Source organism: Puma concolor, chromosome A2 (assembly GCF_028749965.1).
Source record: "Puma concolor isolate L17-30 chromosome A2, mPumCon1.1.hap2, whole genome shotgun sequence".
Taxonomy (NCBI): domain Eukaryota; kingdom Metazoa; phylum Chordata; class Mammalia; order Carnivora; family Felidae; genus Puma; species Puma concolor.
The window spans coordinates 146,073,848-146,098,517 of NC_141668.1; the positions used below are offsets into that span (position 1 = coordinate 146,073,848).

At 36.4% G+C, this 24,670-nt stretch overlaps 1 protein-coding gene and 1 pseudogene across 3 annotated transcripts in view; one reads left to right on the top strand and one right to left on the bottom strand.

Moving 5' to 3' along the window:
* DENND6A (DENN domain containing 6A) overlaps positions 1 to 22,130 on the top strand; it is a 65,527-nt gene extending 43,397 nt beyond the window's left edge. For all 3 annotated transcript variants that reach the window (XM_025916210.2, XM_086697842.1, XM_086697843.1), the window contains 9 exons: positions 834 to 928; positions 14,718 to 14,783; positions 14,882 to 14,946; positions 15,527 to 15,616; positions 16,820 to 16,873; positions 16,978 to 17,087; positions 17,740 to 17,842; positions 19,014 to 19,088; positions 19,769 to 22,130. In XM_025916210.2, coding sequence (XP_025771995.1) covers positions 834 to 928; positions 14,718 to 14,783; positions 14,882 to 14,946; positions 15,527 to 15,616; positions 16,820 to 16,873; positions 16,978 to 17,087; positions 17,740 to 17,842; positions 19,014 to 19,088; positions 19,769 to 19,900 — 790 coding nt within the window. In that variant the 3' untranslated portion in view covers positions 19,901 to 22,130. The remainder of the gene's footprint in view (positions 1 to 833; positions 929 to 14,717; positions 14,784 to 14,881; positions 14,947 to 15,526; positions 15,617 to 16,819; positions 16,874 to 16,977; positions 17,088 to 17,739; positions 17,843 to 19,013; positions 19,089 to 19,768) is intronic.
* Positions 22,131 to 24,081: 1,951 nt separating this feature from the next.
* On the bottom strand, positions 24,082 to 24,601 carry LOC112852488 (ATP synthase F(0) complex subunit C2, mitochondrial pseudogene; annotated as a pseudogene).
* Between the last annotated feature and the right edge of the window lie 69 nt (positions 24,602 to 24,670).

A 24,670-nucleotide genomic window follows, 5' to 3' on the forward strand; every position in this document is an offset into this window, starting at 1 on the left:
AATTTTACCAAATTCTGTCAATTTAACACCATAAAATATCTCTCATAATAACATTTGTTATCTTCTTCCAAAAGTCTGTTCTCAGCCTAACTGTCTCCAGTCTTTGTCATGTCTGCTGTTGCTTTTCCTAAATCTCTTACCGTCTTTGTAGGACACCTTCCAGATTTCCTAGTGTGATCTTCCTACATTTTCATTCATGTGGCATCCTTCTGCTTGGTTCTGTATTAGCTTTTGTTTGCCTACAAGATTTCTAAACTTCTTAGCATATTAACTTGGTACTTAATAATCTGGCCAGCATCCAGCCATCTACCTTCATTTCTAACTCACTCATCATTCTTGCTTTGTGCTGTAGAAATACTGAGCTATTTGTAGTTCTTCAGGCACTCCACCATCTCATTTCATTGCTTTGCACATATTAGTTATTCTCCTGCATCACCTTTACCTCCCTTATCCACTTGGGAAAGAACTTCTGTGCATCTTTCATATCTTTGTGCAAATGTCATCTCTTTAGTGAAGCTGTCTTTTAATCTTGTTGATAGATACAGTTTCTCCTTTGTAATTATTGTATGTTTGATACCCCCATCACCATTTTCTAATCTGTGGCATTGTGATGGGGTATGCATACGTTTCTTCCTGTATGCTTTTAGGAAGACCATGTCTTTCCATCTTTACTTGTCTAGGGCTAAACATGGTGCCTGGCATCTAGTTGTTATGTAATGCATGGAGTGAAGGAAAATATAATCTGTTGTTCAATCTAAAGAAATTATAAATTATTCTTCACTGATGGAGCATTTGTCTTTTTCTCACTTTGTTTCTGTTTTGTTTTTATGTAGGCCCTCAGTCATATTAGGAGTAACCAACCCTTTTTTTGCAAAAACACTCCAGCATTGGCCACACATTATTCGAATAGGAGACCTTAAACCTGCAGGTAAAGTATAAACTCAGTGTTCTGTTTTTACTATGTAATGTGGCTAAGCAGGATAATTTCTTCCCCTTTGTTTATAAGCTCTTGATTACTTCTTAATTATGTTTATGGTAACCTTTTTGGAGGCAGACTGCATAAAGGCCTTAAGAGAAGAGCATAGTAACTTCCCACTAAAATTATGTAACCCATCATGTTCTCCTATTAACAAATGTACTTCTAGTGTTATAAACGTGGAATGAATTATAACAAAATGAAACCTTAAAAATTTGAGCTACTTTTTATATACATGTAAACCCAATTAAATGGGGATTTCCAATACTGTTTGAATAAAACCTTGTAGAAGCTTGAATTATTCAACTTGGCACAAAATTCTCTGCTAGGTTTCAAAACCAGTATTATACAATTTCTGTGGCACTGGTACTAATTAAGGAAGTAGTCAAAGGTGCTTTCCTTGAGAAAAAGATATATAGTATTTTGCTAATGGTAACAATTTAGTAACTGTATTTATTTTATTATTATTATTATTATTTTTTTAAAGGAACAGTGTTAATTTATTGGAAGGGTGTAAGCTGGACCTACATTGCCAATGTTGAGTTGATAGTAGAGAGCTGGGTCTCTCTCTTTTTTTTTTTTAAGGTTTATTTATTTTTTTTTACTTTCTATAATTTATTTATTTATTATAATTTACATCCAAATTAGTTAGCACATGGTGCAACAATGATTTCAGGAGTAGATTCCTTAATGCCCCTTGCCCATTTAGCCCATCCTCCTCCCACAACCCCTCCAGTAACCCTCTGTTCTCTATATTTAAGAGTCTCTTATGTTTTGTCCCTCTCCCTGTTTTTAATTATTTTTGCTTCCCTTCCCTTATGTTCATCTGTTTTGTCTCTTAAAGTCCTCAGATGAGTAAAGTCATATGATGTCTTTCTCTAATTTCACTTGGCATGATACCGTCTAGTTCCATCCACGTAGCTGTGAATGGCAAGATTTCATTCTTTTTGATTGCCAAGTAATACTCCATTGTGTATATATGCCACATCTTCATTATCCATTCTTCCATCGATGGACATGTGGGCTCTTTCCATACTTTGGCTATTGTTGACTGCACTGCTATAAACATTGGAGTACATGTGCCCCTTCGAAACAGTATACCTGTATCCCTTGGATAAATACCTAGTAGTGCAGTTGCTGGGTCATAGGGTAGTTCTATTTTTAATTTTTTGAGGGAACTCCATACTGTTTTCCAGAGTGGCTGCACCAGTTTGCATTCTTACCAGCAGTGCCAAAGAGATCCTCTTTCTTCACATCCTCACCAACATCTGTTGTTGCCTGAGTTGTTAATGTTAGCCATTCTGACAGGTGTGAGGTGGTATCTCATTGTGGTTTTGATTTGTATTTCCCTGATGATGAGTGATGCTGAGCATTTTTTCATGTGTCGGTTGGCCATCTGAATGTCTTCCTTGGAGAAGTGTCTATTCATGTCTTTTGCCCATTTCTTCACTGGATTATTTGTTATTTGCGTGTTGAGTTTGAGAAGTTCTTTATAGATTTTGGGTACTAACCCTTTATCTGATATGTTGTTTGCAAATATCTTCTCCCATTCCGTTGGTTGCCTCTTAGTTTTGCTGATTGTTTCCTTAGCTCTGCAGAAGGTTTTTATTTTGATGAGGTCCCAATAGTTCATTTTTGCTTTTGTTTCCCTTGCCTCCGGAGATGTGTTGAGTAAGAAGTTGCTGCGGCCGAGGTCAAAGAGGTTTTTGCCTGCTTTCTCCTTGAGGATTTTGATGGCTTCCTGTCTTACATTGAGGTCTTTCATCCACTTTGAGCTTATTTTTGTGTATGGTGTAAGAAAGTGGTCCAGGTTCACTTTTTTCTGCATGTCGCTGTCCTGTTTTCCCAGCACCATTTGCTGAAGAGACTGTCTTTATTCCATTGGATATTCTTCCTGGTTTGTCAAAGATTAGTTGGCCATACCTTTGTGGGTCCATTTCTGGGTTCTCTGTTCTGTTCCATTGATCTGAGTGTCTGTTTTTGTGCCAGTACCATACTGTCTTGATGATTAAATCTTTGTAATATATCCTGAAGTCCAGGATTGTGATCCTCCAGCTTTGGTTTTCTTTTTCAAGATTGCTTTGGCTGTTCGAGGTCTTTTCTGGTTCCATACAAATTTTAGGATTGTTTGTTCTAGCTCTGTGAAGAATGCTGGTGTTATCTTAATAGGTATTACATTGAATATGTAGATTGCTTTGGGTAGTATTGACACTTTAACATTTGTTCTTCCTATCCAGGAGTATGGAATATTTTTCCATTTTTTTTTTTTTGTGTGTGCTCTTCAAGTTCTTTCATAAGCTTTCTATAAGCTTTCATAAGCTTTCATAAGTTTTCAGTGTATAGATTTTTCACCTCTTTGGTTAGATTTATTCCTAGATATTTTATGGTTTTGGATGCAATTGTAAAGGGGATCAATTCCTTGATTTCTCTTTCTGTCACTTCATTATTGGTGTATAGGAATGCAACTGATTTCTGTGCATTGATTTTATATCCTGTGACTTTGCTGAATTCATGGATCAGTTCTAGCATTTTTTGGTGGAATCTTTTGGGTTTTCCATATAGAGTATCATATCATCTGCAAAGAGTGAAAGTTTGACCTCCTCCTGGCTGATTTGGATGCCTTTTATTTCTTTGTGTTGTCTAATTGCTGAAGCTAAGACTTCCAATAATATGTTGAATAACAGTGGCAAGAGTGGAAATCCCCTGTCTTGTTCCCGACCTTAGGGAGAAAGCCTGAAAATATTTTTAAATAATGTTATGATGTGTTACTTTTAAAGACTTCTTTTGGTATACACAGGTGTGTGTTTTTTTTAATTTTTTAAGTTTATGTATTTATTTTGAGAGAGAGAGAGCAAGAGAGAGCAGAGAGGGCCAGAGAGAGAAAGGAGAGAGAGAGAATCTCAAGCAGGCTCTGCACTGTCAGCATGGAGCCCGACGCAGCACTCTGATCCCACTAACTGTGAGATCATGACCTGAGCAGAGATCAACAGTCGGCCTCTTAACCCACTGAGCCACCAGGTGCCCCTACACAGGTATATTTGAACTATTGTTTAATAATATTATTTTATGAACTGTGCCTTTGGGGATATACCTAAATCTAAATAGATATGTTAGACTCAAGCAATAACAGTTCAAATCATACTATTTACAAATATTAGTCTTATACTGAAATCCTTAGAAGCCTTAAGAAATAGAGGAAAGAGTGGCGCCTGGGTGGCGCAGTCGGTTAAGCGTCCGACTTCAGCCAGGTCACGATCTCGCGGTCCGTGAGTTGGAGCCCCGCGTCAGGCTCTGGGCTGATGGCTCAGAGCCTGGAGCCTGTTTCCGATTCTGTGTCTCCCTCTCTCTCTGCCCCTCCCCCATTCATGCTCTGTCTCTCTCTGTCCCAAAAATAAATAAACGTTGAAAAAAAAATTTTTTTTAAAAAAGAAATAGAGGAAAGAGTAAATAGCTTTACCGTGGCAGTCAGATCTTAGTGTTCTTAGGCAGAACAGACTATTTAAGCCTCAAATTCTTTGTTTGCTGAGAGATTAAACAGTTCCTGACTCATGGCACTCTGTAAATGTCATAGTCACCTGCCATTTCACTGGTGTCATCTCTGATTTAATGATAATTTAGAACACAGCAGTCACCAGAGTCTTAACTTTGAGAAGATACAGAGTTTTTTAAAATCTTAATTTAATATTGATATTTATTTTCATGGTTTTGTCCTATTAATCTAGACTATTTGATTAACTGTAATATTGTTGACTACTGTTTATTGTCTTTTTCCAATGAAAAAGTCTCCTTGTTGGGGCTTTAAGTAGAGGAACTTTTGCATAAAATCATTGGTAAAGTAGCGTGAATTGATAATGCCTGTTTAACTTTTAAGACACTGCCAAAGTGTTTTCCAAAGTGGCCCACCATTTTACATTAAGAAAATTTTTTTTAAGTTTATTTATTTGTTTTTAAGTTGCAGTTAATGTTCAGTGTACTGTTAGTTTTGGGTGTACAATATCGTGATTCAACACCAACACCTGGTGCTCATCACAAGTGTACTCTTTAATACCCACCACCTATTTCACTCATTCCCCAACCCACCTCCCCTCGCGTACCATCGGTATGTTCTCTATAGTTAAGAGTCCGTTTGTTGGTTTGCCTCTCTCTCTTTTTTCCCTGTGCTCATTTGTTTTGTTTCTTAAAGTCCACATATAAATGAAATCATATGGTATTTGTCTTTCTCTGACTGACTTATTTTGCTTAGCACAGTACTCTCTGCCCACAGCATGGGCCTTGAACCCACAACCCCAAGATCAAGAACCACAGACTCTTCTAAGCCAGCCAGGTGCCCCTCATTTTACATTCTCACCAACAGTGTATGAGGGTTCCTATTTCTTCATATCCCTCCCAGGAGTTGATACTGTCTTTTTTAATGTAACCATTTAGTGGGTTTGAAATGGTGGTTTTCATTTGCTTTGCCCTCGTGAATAATTGATGTTGAGCATCTTTTTATTTTTTTTAATTTTTTTTAAGTTTATTTATTTTGAGAGAGAGACAGCACGAGTGGGGTAGGGAGAGAGAGAGAGAGGGAGAGTAAATTCCAAGCAGGCTCCACATCACTAGCACAGGGCCCCACATGAGGTTCAATCTCATGAACTATGAGATCACGACCTGGCCCAAGATCAAGAGTCAGATGCTTAACTGACTAAGCCACCCAGTCATGCTGAGCATCTTTTCATCTACTTATTAGTCGTTCATATATCTTCTTGGATGAAATGTTGATTTTTTTTTTTCAACGTTTATTTATTTTTGGGACAGAGAGAGACAGAGCATGAACGGGGGAGGGGCAGAGAGAGAGGGAGACACAGAATCGGAAACAGGCTCCAGGCTCTGAGCCATCAGCCCAGAGCCTGACGCGGGGCTCGAACTCATGAACCGCGAGATCATGACCTGAGCCAAAGTCGGACGCTTAACCGACTGAGCCACCCAGGCGCCCCTGAAATGTTGATTTAAATCTTTTGCCAATTTTTCATTAGGTTACTTGTCTTATTTAGTTGTAGAGATCTTTATGTAATTTGGACACAAGTCTTTTTTTAGATAATATGATTTACAGATATTTTATCACAGTATTTGGCTTCTTTTTTTTTGTTTTCTTAATGGTATCTTTGAAGTGTGAAAATGTTTTTCCCCACAAGTTTTATTGAGATATAATTGACAAACAGCACTGTGTAAGTTTAGGGTATGCAGCATAATGACTTGACTTACATATATTGTCAAATGATTACCACAATAAGTTTAGTTAATATCTATCACTTCATACAGATACCAGAAAAAAAAGGAAAACAGTGTTGTTTTTTGTAAGAGAACTCTTGGGATTTACCCTCTTAACAATTTTCAAATATACTATACAACAGTGTTAATGAGAGTCATCATGTTATGCACTGAATCCCCAATACTTAATTTATCTTATAAGTAGAAGTTTCTACCTTTTGACCACTTTCATCCATTTCTCCTACTCCTAACCTCTGATAACTACAAACATGTGTTAATTTTGGTGAAGTCTAGCCTATCAGTTTTTTTCTTCTATGGATTGACCTTTTGATGTTGTGACTAAGAACTCATTGCCCAACCCAAGGTCACAAAGATTTTCTATGTTTTTTTCTAAAAGTTTTATTATGTTACCACCTACATTTAAGTCTATGAACCACTTTAGTTATTCTTTGTGTATGATATGGGTTAAGAGTCCAAAATAATCTTTTGTGCATGTTGACAACTCATTTGCTCTAGCACTATTTATTAAAGACTATCTTTTTTCTATTGAATTGCCTTGGTAATACAGTGTCTTGATTACTGTAGGTTTTTTTTTTTTATGTTTATTTATTTTGAGAGCAAGCATATGCAAGTGTGCACAAGTCAGGCAGAGAGAGAAGGAGAGAGAAGGAAAGAGAGAATCCCAAGCAGACTCTGTGCTGTCAGAGGCCCAATGCAGGGCTCTATCCCACGAACCGTGAGGTCATGACCTGAGCTGAAATCAAGAGTTGGATGCTTAACCAACTGAGCACCCAGTTGCCCCTACTGTAGTTTTATAGCAGGTTTTGATATCAGGAAGTATAAGTCTTTTTTTGTTTGTTTAAAGTTTATTTATTTATTTATTTTGAGAGAGAGAGTTGGATGCTTAACCAGCGTAACCACCCAGGTGCCCCTCTAATTTTGTTCTTCTTATCCAAAGTTGTTTTGGCTATTCTTTGGTCTTTTGCATTTCTATATAATTTTAGGATCACTTTGTCAGTTTCTGCGGACAGCTAGCTGGGATTTTGATAGGGATTATGTTAATTTGCAGTTAGTTTGGGGTTTTTTGTGTGTCTTCCAATCCAGGACTTGGGACATCTCTCCATTGTTTAGTCTTCTTTAATTTTTCTCACAGCAAGGTTTTGTAGTTTTCAACATACAGGTCTAATTATGATGTTAGATGTAATTTTTCATAGATGTCATTCATTAGATTGACAAGTGCCTTTCAATTCCTAGTTTGTTGAGAATGGTTATCATGAATTGGTGTTAAATTTTGTTAAATGCTTTTCCTGTATCTATGGAGATTGTCATGTGGTTTTTGTTCGTTATTAATATGGCATATTAATTGCATTTTCGATGTTAAACCAACCTTAACATTCCTTGGACAAAGCCCATTTGGTTATGGTATATAGTCCTTTTTTCTGTTGATAGATTTGATTTGTTTACATTTTTGTTGAGGATTTTTACATCTATAGTCATGAGGGATAGCAGTCTGTAGTTTTCTTTTCTTGTGATATCTTGCCAGCTAATATTCTTGCTACTCTGAGAATCCTCTTCAGGCAAGTGAAGTCACCATTTTTTTTAATTAAGAAAAATTTTTTTAATGTTTGTTTTTGAGACAGAGAGAGCGAGTAAGGGAGGGGCAGAGAGAAAGGGAGGGAGACGAAGATCCAAAGCAGGCTCTGTGCTGAGAGCAGAGAGCCTGATGCAAGGCTCAAACTCACAAACCGTGAGATCATGACATGAGCCGAAGTCAGATGCTTTAACCGACTGAGTCACCCTGGCGCCCCTCAAGTTAACCATTTAAAAACAAGACCTAGGACCAGGGTGCCTGGGTGGCTCAGTTGGTTAATCATCCCACGTCAGCTCAGGTCACGATCTCGCAGATTGTGAGTTCAAGCCCCACATTGGGCTCTGTGCCCTCAGCCAAGAGCCTGGAACCTGCTTCTGATTCTGTCTCCCTCTCTCTCTGCGCCACCCCCCCCCCCCCCGTCTCTCTCAAAACTAAATAAACATTAAAAAAAAATTGGGCACCTGAGTGGCTCAGTTGGTTAAGTATCCGACTTTGGATCAGTTCATGATCTCACAGTTCGTGAGTTCAAGCCCCACATCGGGCTCTATGCTGACAGCTCAGAGCCTGGAGCCTGCTTCAGATTCTGTGTCTCCTTCTCTGTCTCTGCCCCTCCCCTGCTCATGCTCTGTTTCTGTCAAAAATAAGTAAACATTTAAAAAAAAATTTAAAAAACATATCAACTTCTAAAAAAACTAAAATAAATAAAAATAAAAGTAAGACCGAGGACCAAGGTAGGGGAGGGGACAATTCTTGAATTTATTTTTCAAAGTGGGGATGAGGGCAGGTATGGAATATTAGACTTTATTTTAAGCAGCCTACTTTAGAGAAGAGCTGATGTATTCTGTCTCATTATTTCTATCATGAGCTTATTTGGACCACTTCATCAGGTATCATTTTTTCTGTAGAAAGTGATGGCAGTGTGTGGAAACATTATGCTTTATAGATCCTTAGTGGTCAGTGAGGAGTGAATGCTAGAGGTTGTCAGTGTCCTCAGTTTGGTCCTTGTTCAATTAGTAGAGAAATATATAGTAGAGAAAATATAGTAGAGAAAATATGTTGTGGACAAAGACACCAGAGGTAGTTCAATGATTTGGGTCAAGACTTTAATGTCTGACTGTTTCTGGGACTCACAGGTCTTATATGAGCACAAGTCTTTTCTGTTTTTTTATTTTTATTTTTATTTTTATTTTTATTTTTTTAATGTTTATTTATTTGAGCCCCGACATGGGCCTCAAACCCACAGACCACCAAGATCATGACCTGAACCAAAGTCAAACGCTTAACTGAGCCACCCAGGCGCCCCAGTATAGGAGCACAAGTCTTAACAGAAGTGCAAAATTTCATTACGTTTAGAGTGTTTATGATACTTCCCCCACTTACCCTAAAAGTTGTTTTTGTGGGTAAAATAAACATAAAATTTACCATCGTAACTATTTTTAAGTATGTAATTCATTTAAAAATAATATAGTGGCATTAAGTATATTCATACTGTGCAGCCATTGCCACTGTCCATTTCCAGAACTTCTTCATAATCTCAAACAGAAGGATTTGGATTTAGTTCACCCAAATACAAAATCTATTAAACAATAACTCCCCAATTAATGCATCCCCCAACCCCTGGTAACTTCTATTCTAATTACTGTTTCTGTGAAGTTGACTTTTTCCCTTTGGTGTCTGACCTATTTCACTGTTTCAGGGTTCATTTATGTTGTAGTGTGCATAAGAATTGCATTCCTTTTTTTAAAAAAAAAGTAAAATGAATATAACATGAAATTTACCATCTTAACCATTTTTTAAGTATATAGTCTAGTGGCATTAAGTACATTCGCATTGTTGAACTATAGTCACCACCATATACTCAAATGCCCTTTTTATCTTGTAAAGTTGAAACTCTATACCCATTAAACAATAATTTGCCATCCACTTCTCTCTCTGCCACCATGCCCCAGCCTTTAGTAACTTTCTGTCGATAAGAATTTGACTACTCAGGTATTTCATATAAGTGGAATTTTACTTTACTTGTCCTTTTGTGACTGGCTTATTTCACTTAGCAAAATGTCTTCAAGGTTCATTCATGTTGTAGCATGTGTCAGAATTTACTTCTTTAAGACCAAATAATATTCCATTGTATATATATATATACCACATTTTGTTTATCCATTTATCTGTCAGTGGACACTTAAGTTACTTCTACTTTTGAGTTATTGCAAACAATACTTCTATGAACATAGATGTACAAATATCTCTTTGAGTCTCTACTTTTAACTTCTTTTGAGTATAAACACAAAGTGGGTTTGTTGGACCATGTAGCCATGTGTGTTTAATTTTTTTGAGAAACTGCCATTTTTTTTTTTTTTTTTTTTACTTTCCATTCTTACCAATAATGCACAAAGGTGTCAATTTCTCCACATCCTTGCCAACACTTATTTTTTGATGGTAGCCATCCTAATGGGAGTGAGGTGGTATCTTATTGTGGTTCTGGTTTGCATTTCCCTAGTGATTAGTAATGTTGAGCACCTTTTCATGCGTTTACCGGCTAACCGTTATCTTCCTTGGAGAATTATCTTTTCAAGTTCTTAGCCTGATTTTTAATCAGGTTGCTGTGTTGTTGTTGAGTTGTAGTTCTTTATATATTCTGGATGCCAATCCGTTATCAGATAAATGCTTTTTAAATGTTTTCTCCTTTCTGTGATTTGCCTTGTCATTCTTTCATTTATAGTGTCCTTTGATGCACAAAAGTTTTAAATTTTGATGGAGTCCAGTTTATCTGTATGTTCTTTTATTGCCCTTGCTTTTGGTATCATATTCATGAAAATCCATTTATCTTTTAATTTATGAGTGTTGGGTATATATATTGGGGCATTTTTCTGCTCATTGATATGAAGACCAGGACCACTGCATATGCTGCACAAGTTATGAAACACACTATCTGAAAGGGTCAGTAAAACTGCAGAAAAACTTTTATTTTGCAGGGAAGGCACAGCAAAACTGAGACAGCTTTACCAGAAACATACATTTAGTTTTAACCCTATAGAGGGATCATTTCTCCTGATGCAAAAGGATTATTTCTTCTGGTTTATACCTAGTTTTAGTTCACCTAAATCCTGTCAAATAGAGAAATGTAATGTTAAGGTGGTGGTACTTAACAAATATTCCTCAAAGAGAAAGTAATTCTATTAGTGTATATTGGATCAGGTTATAAACTGATGATTTCTAAGCAGACATTAGGTGTGGTGATTTCACTAACAGTAAAATATTTGGCCTAAAGATTCTCATGCCAATATACAGAGGTGCAGCGTTGATGACTATTAATTTAATAATGTTAAACCCCTCTCTAATGTGCATTATACATATCAGATACTGAATAGGTATTTTTAATTAAAATAAATATCTGTGGGGCGCCTGGGTGGCTCAGTCGGTTGAGCGTCCGACTTCGGCTCAGGTCATGATCTCGTGGTCTGTGAGTCTGAGCCCTGCGTCGGGCTCTGTGCTGACAGCTCAGAGCCTGGAGCCTGCTTTGGGTTCTGTGTCTCTCTCTCTCTGCCCCTCCCCAACTCATGCTCTGTCTCTCTCTCTCTCTGTCAAAAATAAAAACAACTTTAAAAATAAATAAATGTCTGTAATTATAGGACTTTAATTCATTTTCAGACACTTTTTTTTTCCCAAAGCCATCTGACAAATATCCATTAAAAAAAATTTTTTTTTTTTTTGTAAAGGCAATGTATCTTCATGATGAATGTTCTTTTCATCTATTACATACTACAGTGTAAGAATTATGGTGGCTAGGGTTAGAGATCAGTATGCATCTTACACCTGATGAGATCCAGTGAATCAGAGGGGAATCGTGTGAGTGAAGATTGCTGCATGGGTTTATTTTTGTCTTTTACCTTTTTAAAAAAATGGATAAGGATGCTACCTATCTTCATTATTAGCCAGAATGTACTGAATATAAAGAATGTACAAAACCTGATGCTGAACTTTTCTCCCCCTCTGATACTCAGTTCTTTTTGCACAGTGAGTTTCAGGAAATAATATGTTAATAAATAGTGTTGGTGGATAGAGGAATTGCAAGTACTTTGTGAATTAGAGCAGAAAGAAACAGAAAATAAGTACAGAAATACTTAGACTTAGTCAAACCATTGTGGTTTTATACATGCTATTCTTTGGATTCTTGGGGTCAGAGGCAGATAAATGACTTGAAAGTAGTTATCTGTATAGTTAAATAGTATTCTGCACTTATTAAGGGGAAAAAAGTTTTACAGATCTTGTGGTGAGAAGCTACTCTGAACTCTGGAAAGCACAACCACAAGATTCAAGATGAGAGACATTCTCATAAGAATTAGTACATGGGAATAGATAAAATATGTTGACAAAGTAAAAACTATGGGCTAATGAATCAAAAATATTCTGGAATCCTGGGCATTTCTGGACAGTGCTGTCCTCTCAGGCTGTCCCCATAGCCTCTTGTTTTACCTTCTCCACGGAGCTCCAGTAGCTCCCTCTCTTCTCTTTCCTTGCTGCATGTGTCTTGCTTCAGGTTCTGTTTCTACCCAGGAGCAGTACTCCACAATGCTTCTATTTTATCCTATAGGCTTTTCTCTTCCACCTCAAACTCCTTTGTGCAACACAGCAGCCCTGCTCAGGAGTTCTGTCCATCTGTGGCTCAGATCTGCAGTGTGGCTTACATTATCACCACCTGGTGTCAGGGAGTATGTTAAGTGCAGATTTGATCCTGTTAGCTCATTGTCCCTAACCACCATCCCCCGTGCCCATGCTTTCAATCTCTCAGTCACCTTAGATGTCAGACATCTTTATAGTTCCTCTTGATCTGACCTTTGAATACCTCTCTAGCTTTATCTCTTGCCCTTCTTAGCATACTCTCCATTCCTACCTTTGTAGTGTAGTGGATAAGAGTGATGGCTCAGGGGGTTAGACTGCTTTATTTCATATCCTGGTTCAAGCATGTTATCTGTGTGTCCCTGGACAAGTTGTTCCTCTAGAGCTAACAACCTGTCTAAATGGGACATTGACCAATGAGGGTGGATAATGGCAATAAAGAGCCAGTGTTGGTGGCCTACCAAGTTTGTTTTATCCATGCCTTAGTTTTTTCATCTGTGAAATGGGCATGATAAAATATACTTCTTTGTGAAGGTTAAATGCGATCATTCGTACAGTATTCAGAGCCCAGGACTGGCACAGATAAGATTGAGTAAATGGTGGCTATTACTATCCTTACCATATGTATAACTCTTTAGGCAACATGCTCTTTATGCTTCTGGACTTAACTCTACCTAAAAAGGTCTTTTTCCCTTGGATAACTTTTAATTCTCTTATAAGACTGCTTACATATCACTTCCTTTAGGAAACCTCGATAATTTTTTCGCTCCTGTTTGGCCAAAACACTCTTTTGTGTTTCCATCGTATCTTGTTCATAATTTCATCCAAGTGTATATCCTTTCGTATTGTCATGTATGTCGCTTTGTCTTACTTTGCCATTAGATTGTGAATATTTGATGCCAGGAACTAGTTGTTTTATTTTTTATTTCCAGTATCTTGGTTTACTGACATTTACTGTATCAATGAAAAAAAATTAGCCTGTGTATCCATGATATTGACTTCTATAACAAGGGTCTGTTTAAAGTTATTATTGGGACAATTGATAAAATTAGAGTATCACCTTTATCATACTGCAGCTTTTCTGTAAAATTGAAATTATTTCAAAGTAGAGAGTTTATAGAATACCTGTTTTACCACAGTACGTGGTCTAAAAATTCTTTAATGATATAACATTACAAGCGAAAATGCTCTGTGTTCCTGTAATTTCAACCCCAGAGATAACTTTAGATAGCAGTTTGATGTACATAACAATGTAAACAAAAATATTGTGTCAATTTAGAGCCTTGAATTAGATAATCTCTAGGTTGTCTTTCAGTTTTTAGGTCTTCTTACTCTTAGGCAGAGAGGAGGACAGAGAAAGGAAAAGAAAAAGTCTGATAAGTCTAGTGTGCTGTTGATGCTTGTAAGTGCTTAACTTGAGGCATTTTTCTGCTGATGAGAGGGTTATTTAGATTGCAGCTTCCCTTGACCCCAAAACCAGAACCACAGCATATGGTGTGCAAGTTGTCACAGCAGTCATGCTCAGGAGTCCTGTCCATCTGTGCCTCAGACCTGTGGTTGTGGCATACACTGTCACCACCTGGTGGCAGTGTAAGTTTCTACAGTGCAAAAACAATTTGGGGAGGTGTCTGAAAAACACTTTTGAATACTATATCTGCATACTAACTGAGGAGTTCCTTATAATTCCATTTACTCTTCAAGGGGTATTTTATTAATATTTGCCACATAGATTTTCAATTTCATGTATTTGGCCCAAAGATTTTAAATTACAAGTTGAGTGACAAAAGGAAAAATTTTGAGTAATGATAGATATTAATGAAAGATCAAATACCCATTTTATATAATTTACACACATTGTTTCTGTAATACTATAATAATCCCACATTCCCTTTATCCAGTTTTAAAGTACCAGGAATAAACTCTTCAATACTATTTGATGTTAAGAATACTTCATGGGGTGCCTGGGTGGCTCAGTCAGTTGAGTGAGCATCTGACTCTTGATTTCGACTCAGGTCATGATTCTGGGGTCATGAGATCAAGCCCTGTGTTGGGCTCTGTGGTGAGCTTGGAGCCTGCTTAAGGTTCTCTCTTTCTTTCCCTCTGCCCCTCTCCTCTGCTTGCTAACTCTCTTAAAAATAAATAAATAATAAAATAAAACTCTAAAGAATGCTTTAGCTACAAGATCCCTAAGTAATAAACAGACAATTCTTAATCTGATAAAATTCCAGTTTTATAATGTGTAAAACTTGAATAGTGTAAGAATCTTTATGATGTTTCCTTCAGGTGAAATTCCTAAGCAGGTTAAAGTGAAAAAATTGAAGAACCTAAAGACTCTGGATTCTAAACCTGGTATTAATTTTTATTTTTTTTTAATTATTTTTAAATATATACTTAAATGAGTACCTGGGTCTTACTGTTCACCTTATTTTCTTTCATTTACTTCTTAGGAGTTTATACTTCTTATAAGCCATATCTAAATAGAGATGAAGAGATCATAAAACAATTACAGAAGGTAATTACTTGCTCATATTATTAATTTAAATTTCCTTGTTCAGGTATGCAATATCCAGTTAGGCAGCATGTGCGTTAGGTATAATGATATGAAATGAGGTCTTTCTTTTGAACCAAAGCTTCATAAAAATCAGGAGACTAAAGCAAGCAAAAGTTATGGGCTTGAAATGTGGGGCTGCAGTTACCAAACAGTGCCAGTCTTTCTAGAAACTTGGGAGTTACAGTGAAAAAGTAATGTACTCTTCTTCCATGAGGTAGTTTAGCACCTAACAGGAGATAGTTACCATTTTTTTGGGAAATGTAAATAATACTAATACAGCAAGTATGAAGTAAAGACCATTCATTGTAAACTGATACTTTTAAGTACAGGATGAACATGTGATATTTTACTCTAAGGATTTTTTTCCACAGGATATTGCACAATGAACTTTAGGTTAAATTACTTCAAGGTGAAGTTCTGGTTTTGTTTTTTTTTAATCAAGTAAAATACATATTTACATATCAGTCGAGCTACTATAATTATCCACTGTTTTATATTCCCTTATACTAGAATGTATATTCTCATTGCTTTTTCTTTTAAGGGCGTACAACAGAAACGTCCTTCTGAGGCTCAAAGTGTTATTCTCCGTCGCTATTTTTTGGAACTGACACAAAGTTTCATCATTCCATTAGTAAGTTAACATATATATTTGTTTAATGATTTGTTGAAGGCTATATGCATGTTTTTCCCATTCACAAAAACCTTAAGTTGTTTGGCTTGCTCATGTGTTTGGTGATTAAAAATAGAGTGATTTGCAGGAGACCTGGACTCTGTTCTAATATTAACATTGTGACTTTGGCAAGTCACTTCCTTTCACTGACACTCATTTTCTTTTACTGTAAAAGTGACTAATTCCACTTTTCCTAAATATCTTTCAGGGTTGTTGTGAATCTTAAATGAGATAATTGTGAAATGTTATATGATTATTGCATTTGCACCTTAAAAGAAAGTTAACCTGGAGTTTCTTTCTCTGATATTATTTTCTTGAGCACAGTTTGGTATGATATCCATGAGACTGGTAGCTCCATGATGACAGGGGCCTTGTCTGTCTTGTTCATTATCTTTTCCTCAGTCTGGCATCGGATAGCACTCAATATGGAATAAATGGCTAGATGATATGGGTATTCTATGAAATTTAGTGGAATAACATATTAAAATACTAAAAGATGATTCACAGTATCTGACAGTACCATAATGTGGTCCTAGTCTGGATACTGCATCAGAGAGAGATTCCATGTAGTTACTAACATAATCTATCTGTGAATATTATATGGGAGCAACATGGAGATCTTTGCTATTACATTTTGAGATGAAATAGTCTTTCTTGTTCTATGCGTGTTAATTAATTTTGTTCCATTTAAATCTGTCTGTCTAAGTAAATGAACTTTACTGCAGTCCTTAAAGGCATGGGCTAAAGTCAATACACCCGAATTCAGGTTCAGGCTCTGTGACCATGAGCAGGTTATTCAGCCTTTCAAAACCTGTTTTCCAGTAATTACTGCCACATGGGATGTTTGCAAGGATTAAAAGAGATCATGCATGTAAAATGTTGAGTACATTTTCTGGCACATACTCCCCCATTAAGGCTAATGATTATGCAGACCCTTGGATTATCTAAGATTTAGTTAAATTCTTACTGAAAGTCTGACTTCTCAATTCAGTCTAAGTTTTGTTATGTCTGTCGTGGGCTGTGATGGCACTGCTGCTGTCCATTGAAAGAGCACATGATGGAAAACTTAGAAACCCATTTCTTTCAGGTCGGTCTGTTTAAATGGTTTTGAAGACTCTCTAGGTAAGAATGCCTAACTTTGATGAATTTTTTTATTGGTTTTAGGAAAGATATGTGGCAAGCTTGATGCCTTTGCAGAAAAGCATCTCTCCATGGAAGGTATAACTTATTCAGTTAAATTCCTATTTGAGTTCTCTAACTGTAATTAACTTTTGTGAATATATCTATTTCTGATTTTTAAATCAGTATGTCCTAATTTCTAGAGTCCACCCCAATTAAGACAATTCCTTCCAGAAGAATTTATGAAAACACTTGAGAAAACAGGACCTCAGCTGACCTCTAGAATAAAAGGCGATTGGATTGGACTTTACCGGTTGGTCATTTTTTTTTTCTTCTTTTTCACCCATCTGTAGAGCCTTATTTAAAAACAAAACAGGGGCACCTGGGTGGCTCAGTCGGTTAAGTGTCCGACTTCAGCTCAGGTCATGATCTCGTGGTTTGTGAGTCCGAGCCCTGCGTCGGGCTCTGTGCTAACAGCTTGGAGCCTGGAGCCTGCTTCGGATTCTGTGTCTCCCTGTCTCTCTGCCCCTCCCCTGCTCATACTCTGTCTCTCTCTGTCTCTCAAAAATAAATAAATGTTAAAAAATAAATAAATAAAATTAAAATAAAAACAAAACAAAGGAGCACCTGAGGTGGCTCAGTCGGTTAAGCATCTGACTCTTGATTTAAGGTCAGGTCATGATCTCATGGTTCATGGGATCGAGCTCTGCTGTCAGCACAGAGCCTACTTGGGATTCTCTCTATCCCTTGCTGTCTGCCCCTTCTCTGCTGCATGCACTTTCTCTCTCTCTCTCTCTCTCAAAATAAATAAGCATTAAAAAAATAAAAACAAAAAACTGGCTTTAAACTTATATTTAAAAAAAAATTTCATTGTTTCAGTTATCCAAGCTGTAGTTTAGGAAAGGTATTGAGGAGAACAAGTAAGTCATAATCAAACTTTGCATTTTTAAAATTTGTTTTTTTAGGCATTTTCTAAAATCTCCGAATTTTGATGGTTGGTTCAAGACCCGGCGGAAGGAAATGACCCAGAAATTGGAGGCACTCCATTTAGAAGTTCTTTGTGAAGAGGTTAGAAGACAGTATGTTTGTGTGATGATTAACAATTATTGAAAATAAAGATAACATTATCCTTAGAAGCTGGGAGATTATACCCATATCCATCCACTACTTTGTAAATAATAATAACTAACTTTTCTGGATCATGTGCTATGTGCCAAGGACTGTATAGGTGTTTTATATGAATAATGTCTTTTAGTCCACACAATAATTAATTGAAGTGGGTGTGTTATGATCTTCATTATGAGATCCCCAAAGATTATAAGTTAAGTGACTTGCTTCAGATCATATCACTGCTAAGTGGTGGAGTCAGCAGTGAGCTAGAGTCCACTTGCACTGACCCACAGGAGCTGACTGTGTACATCTCTTCCCAGCTTTGCATTCGGTGATCTCAGTTTGGTAGATTGAAACTGACTATAGTGGGAGTATTACACCACACTGGCAAACGCTGCAAACCAGAGACTTTTCCTGGAGAACTGGTGGTTAAATATTTACCAGCATGCCACTGGATAGAATCAAGATTCAGATCTGAGCACCTTTATTAACAATTTTTTATTTTTATTATTAACAATTTTTTCCTGTATTTTGACTGTTTATAATCTATAATTTGTTACCAGACTATTTTAAATTAAGCTACTTGTGAAAATATAAAGGATAGCCTAATTTTTATTTAGCTTGAGGTGGGCTAGTCTTGGAGTGAACTCCCAGTGACTGTGGTTGAGAGAAGGAATACAATGAAGACAACTACAGAGAAGCCCAGGAGCAACTTATTTGTAGATATAAAGCTTATATCCAGTAATATATTCATGTCCACAAGTATCTTAATTTGTTCCTTATAAATTGAAATACGCACTACTGAGTAGGGATGGGCGTTAGTATTATACTTTGAATTGCAGTTTTTTCTTTATTGGTCTAAAAGGGCTATCTCAGACACGAGTTTTATATTTTGTTTTATTTCCAAGTATTAGACAGTTGTTCTAGCTAATGCCAAAAATGATCTAATTAATGTTGTTAGAATATTATCTACAGAATTATTCTTGTACTGTAATGCTGTATCTGATTTATATACTCTGTTCTCCTTTTCCTTCCTATCCTTCCTTGTCAGTAGCCTTGCCTGTTAAAATAGAGCAGTTTGAGAAGTCATTTGGTTATTTGCTGATTTGGGATTTGTTTATTCTTCTAGGACTTACTTCTCTGGACCCAGAAACACACAGAGGTAGAAACAGTTGACCTTGTATTGAAGCTAAAAAACAAGCTGGTACGTAGCCAAAACAGCAAAGATCCATGACGATATTTTTCTCACAGCTGAGGTGATAGTTCATGATACGTTGCCGAAGTAGCTTTTTAAATGAGAGGACTTAAGATTGGTCAATTGATGGTAGATCTGAGTGAAAATACTTGGTCACTCAAACAGATCATAATGGTGCCATATTATTTTAAAAAATATTTATAAGGGGTCTTCTGAGCTCTACAAAAAACATCGTCAGGGCGCCTGGGTGGCTCAGTTGGTTAAGCATCCATCCAACTCTTGATTTCCACTCAGGTCATGATCTCACAATTTCTGAGATCAAGCCCCACATTGGATTCTGTGCTGACACCATGGAGCCTGCTCGGGATTCTCTCTCTCTCTCTCTCTCTCTCTCTCTCTCTCTCTCTCTCTCAATAAATAAGTAAACTTAAGAAAAAAAAATTGTCATTTATATTTAATACCACATTGTACTTATAGGTATTATCTATTAATTTACATAGAAGTCTTTTATTGAGCCAGCAATATATTGTTTAAATGGCATATTCTTTGCTTTTTTACAGTTTCTATAAATTCTGGTATAAGTTTGAATCTTCCAATCATTAGATCATAAAACTGTTCATTTAGAGAATATAATGTCCTAGTACAGACTCAGAGGATAATTTAAATGCTTCCAAATGTTCCTTATGTAGTTGCAGGCTGATCGAGAACATTTACCTGTGAAACCTGACACTATGGAAAAGTTACGGACACACATAGATGCAATTATCTTAGCGTTGCCAGAGGACCTACAAGGCATACTGCTCAAAACGGGCATGACATGATATTTGCCAGAATTTTCCAGCCGAAAAGGATTGTGCACCATGAAGCATACTGACATTTCAACCCGACGCGCAAAGGAGATGTCTCAGCGTGGAAAATAGCCGTAAATGCTAGCTACAGGGTGGAAAGACTATACTGACTAAACAGACCTTTTTAGTGCATTATTTTTAAAAATGGACATCTGTGGTGGTTCCACTTTAATATTGAAACACCGAGAGGCATTTCTATATTTTTAATCATGTTCTAAAGTGCTCTTATGAGAGACCTGTGGGGCCATCAGTATAAGTGATTCCAAACTGCAGTGCTGGCATTGCAGATATTTTTTTAAATTGGTGCTGCTTTGCCCAATCATGTTAAAACTCAGGGGGATATATAAAAATAACATTCACACTGGCTCTCTTCTTAAGAAGAAGGAAAATACTGAACTGTCCAACTGTAGTTAGAAGTGATTAATGCTTTTGTAGTGCCTTCTGTTGTCCATGTTTCACAAAGCCCAGCTGCTACTCTTGAAGCTTTTTCTTGATTATGATACATAATTTTATAAGGCATTCTTCTGAGTAATCATTGCTTAAAAATACATTTCTTGCCTCCCGTCATGTTTATTGTTAGTGCCCTGGTGGGTGATTTTTTTCAGTGGTCATGTAAGTTTCATTTCAGTATATTCTATACCATTTCAGATTTAATCTTACCACTTTCTCCAAAGGCAAGAAAGCATCTGGCATTAATTATGGAAGGGTTTATTTCCTCTTATCATTTACTGGTTGGACCTGTTTAAGTTAATTAGCTTGTATGTTTTTCAGAGACACTCTAATTGTAAAACTCATAATCAGCTATTTTTAAAACTGAACTATTCTTATTTCAAAGGCATTCATAAACCTTTTATGTTATAGTCATTTGGGTGATTATAAGATTAATTTTCAGCATTATTTGTTTAGTATGGAACTTTTTTTCCCCCCAAATTCATATTTCTCTGAACACTTTCCCTACTGTTGTTAGACATGGGGAATTTTGCCTAACTCGCTGTTAGAGCTAGTTTGTTGTTGTTGTTGTTGTTGTTGTTTTGTTTGTTTTTGTTTTGTTTTGTTTAAACTGTGCTACCTTGCCAAAAATAGAAGATTGTGGTTTGGTAGAGTACAGTTGTTTGGTTTGTGTTAGAGTAGGAGTGTCCTCCAGAAGCCACTATTTAAAATAGCCACACATGACATAGCACATATGTAAATAGCTGTGTCTTGAATTACCCTCTAAGTAACCAAATTTAGTTGTTATGTGTTTGTAATAGAAATGACTTCAGAAGCTATCTCTTGTTTTCTGTTAATGCAACTCTTAAGGACACTTCTGACCCAGAAAGCCTCCTTGCGTTTGTAACTGTGGTCTTATACCCAAATGTGCCCTTTTCTCATGGATACAGTCTCTTGAAGCATACCTCAAAGTCATAGAGAGAATATGGCATTTGAAAGAAATCATTTGCCTTGGATCCATATGAGTTATTTTGTGAAACAACATTGTCTTTATGGAAAAGGGGCAACTACTTTTATATGCTAAAGTATTTCATATCTTTCTGGGAAACCTTATTTAGGTATAAATGGTCATCTTATTATTTTTCAAAAAGGGGTATTTTAATAATCTTACAATTTATATACAGTTTGTGACCAGAATTTGGAAGTCCTTAGTGTCATATCAAGGATCTTTTAAATTATACCACTACAGGATGTATCATTTCAAGTTTATTTTGCACAGCTAATGAGTAACAAAGGATGCCAAGTAGCACAATAACAGTATCTTCATATTTAACTAAAACGTAACACATGTTGAAAACCATTATCATACTTACCTGGTTTATCTATTAATTTCAAATTATGTATTTGTAAAAATAACTTAAAATTGGATTGGGAACCTGAGAAAGACTGACTAGTAACAATTTTTTGTGTGATTTTCAGTGTTGCCTTTTTTTTTTTTTTTTTTTTTTTTTTGAGGAGACATTGTTAAGATCTAAAACCTACCGTTTAATGTTTATCTCCACCAGCATCAGAAGGAATCACTGCTTTCAGGGTGTTATGTAATGCCTAGTGCCTTCTGTTTTCAGTGGAAAAGAGGTTTTATGAAGGCATTTATGGCCATTACTGAAAAGTGAATTAAAGGCCTTGGATTTTAAAGCACTTGGATATCTTGTGTTATTTCTGAGTAAGGTTGGAATGCTTGAAAAAACACATAATAAATGAAACTTGTGCATTATGAGATTTCTTTTACTTCCTAACTTATTTTTAAAAATTCAAATGAAAACCTTCTTCTGTTTACTATGAGCAAGTGGACAGTCCAGTGTAATAACAGATAATTAAGTGATTTCATATCCTTCGTGGTAGTGTATTGATTTCATGAAATGTTCTGATGAAAAAATTTTAGCTTAGTAATCTACATAGTTATTGTTAGATTCTCCCTTATTTACTACCTTTTTTTTTTTTTTTTAATTTTTTTTTCAACATTTATTTATTTTTGGGACAGAGAGAGACAGAGCATGAACGGGGGAGGGGCAGAGAGAGAGGGAGACACAGAATCAGAAACAGGCTCCAGGCTCTGAGCCATCAGCCCAGAGCCTGACGCGGGGCTCCAACTCCCGGACCGCGAGATCGTGACCTGGCTGAAGTCGGACGCTTAACCAACTGCGCCACCCAGGCGCCCCACTACCTTTTTTTTTAACCTTTTCTTTTTTAATCTCAAATTACTTATTTCTTCATCTCCTTTTTTAAAGTATATGATACTATTCTTTGGATTTTAATTTATTAATAAAATATATTGGATGTTATTCTTTTTTGAAGTTACTAGGTAATATCTTGAACGTACACTATGAAATATTTCAGTTCATTTAAAAGAAATTCCATTAAAATCTGTCCTTTTGTTTTCATTTGCTCATAACTTAATTCATTTGTTTGTATACAACTGAATTTTACTAACTTTCTCCTTTTAACAGAACTTGGGGAAAAACTTAATTACTAACTTCCCAATATTAGTCTTCTAAAAACAGGTTAGGAAGACAAAAAAGTCTCTAACTATGGATAAATATCTAAATAACAAAATATGTTAACTCATATTAGTAACTAAATTATCATTAAGAATTTAATATCTTTCCACGTATCCAAGATATAATATTTATATGCCATCTACAACTTGGCTGAATTGTGGTATTTATTATTGTGCCAATAGAAGTTAGTACTTGTTAACAAGATAGAGCTCCTAAATTTTTTTTCAATTACACTTCCCAGTTTGTTTGAAATAGTTAAAGCATGGCAGGAGAATTCAGCTATATCCTGTTCTGCAGGTTTACTTCCACTTTTGAGTACCAGCCTTTCTCTGTTACCCATTACTTGAATGCTGTGCTGTGCCTAATCAAATTAAGATTATTGTTTTCTAATAATCAGAGCTCTCATTCCATTTTACTGGTGTCACCACTCGGCTTTGGTTCTTCTGGTTTTGCTTTTTGTCTTTTGGGTTTGTTTGTTTGTTTGTTTGTTTGTTTGTTTGTTTTTGCCTCCCCATTCTCTGTGTCATCATAATATCATTTCTGTTTAGCCAGTAGAAAGCTAACCTTCATAGATCCTTCATTTTTTTCCTGTTCCTCATGTTTCCCCATACTAACAAGTATGAATACATTGTAGCATAAATTACTTGTAGAATGATTGAGGTACTTTAGAAAAATAGTTAACTTTACATTCCAGAGTTGTCACACTTGCCATTAAGTGAATAGATTTTTAGACTTCAGTAGGAAACTATTGAAATGATTGATTTTGATCTAATGAAATGGGTAAATATTTTTATAGCCAGAGGCTCTGGTGATAGAACCCAGCAATTTGTGTTTTTAAAAAAACAGCTTTATTGAAGTATAATTGACATATAATAAACTGAAGACTAAAATTTAAAGCGTACAATTTGATAAGTTTTGACATTTGAATACACCCATAAAACCATCACCACAGTTGAGATAGGAACATACCCATCACCTCCCAAAATTCCCTCATGCTCCTTCGCACTCCTTCCTGCCCCTCCCCAAACCACTGATGTGTGTTCTGTCACTATATGTTCGTTTGTCTTTCTAGAGTTTGATATAAATGGAATTATATAGTATGTACTTCTTTTTTTGATCTTTTTTTTTTCTTAACATGTTATTAATGCGGTATTTGTCTTCCCTCTGTCAAACCCTGAGCCAACCACTTTCCCCAGCCTGCCTGGTGATATACAGGAAAAGGAATATACAGAGCAGATGAGACATGGAAGAAAGAACTGGGTGGTGGAGAGGACTCCTTAACATGGTGAAGAGGATGAAAAAGGCTACCATCAGGGAAAAGAGCCCCATGGCCTCTGAGAGGGCAAAGCCCAGAATGACATACGAGAAGAGCTGTTGCTTCAAAGAAAAGTTCCTGACATAACCAGTGATAAGGCTCCCGAACACAGTCCAAATCCCAGCCCCAGAGCCAGCCATCTGGCTGTGGCAGCCGCAACCCCACTGAATTTAGCTGCCGTGTCAATGTCCCTTGAAATGGCACTCATTTAGAATTTATGACTAGGGATAAGTGAGGCTGCCCAGTTCCTGAGGGTCTCATTGGCAGTTTCTCTGGTTGTTTTAGCACTGCTGCAAAAAGTGGTCAACTTAGCAGCTGAGACGTGCTCCTGACTAGTGAAGGGGTCAAGACAAATTTGGTATGCATGTACATTTTCAGAGAGTAAGGGGCTGTGGCAGGAGACCTGCTCCTTGTGCAGAGAGGGATCTAACTTCTTTTACT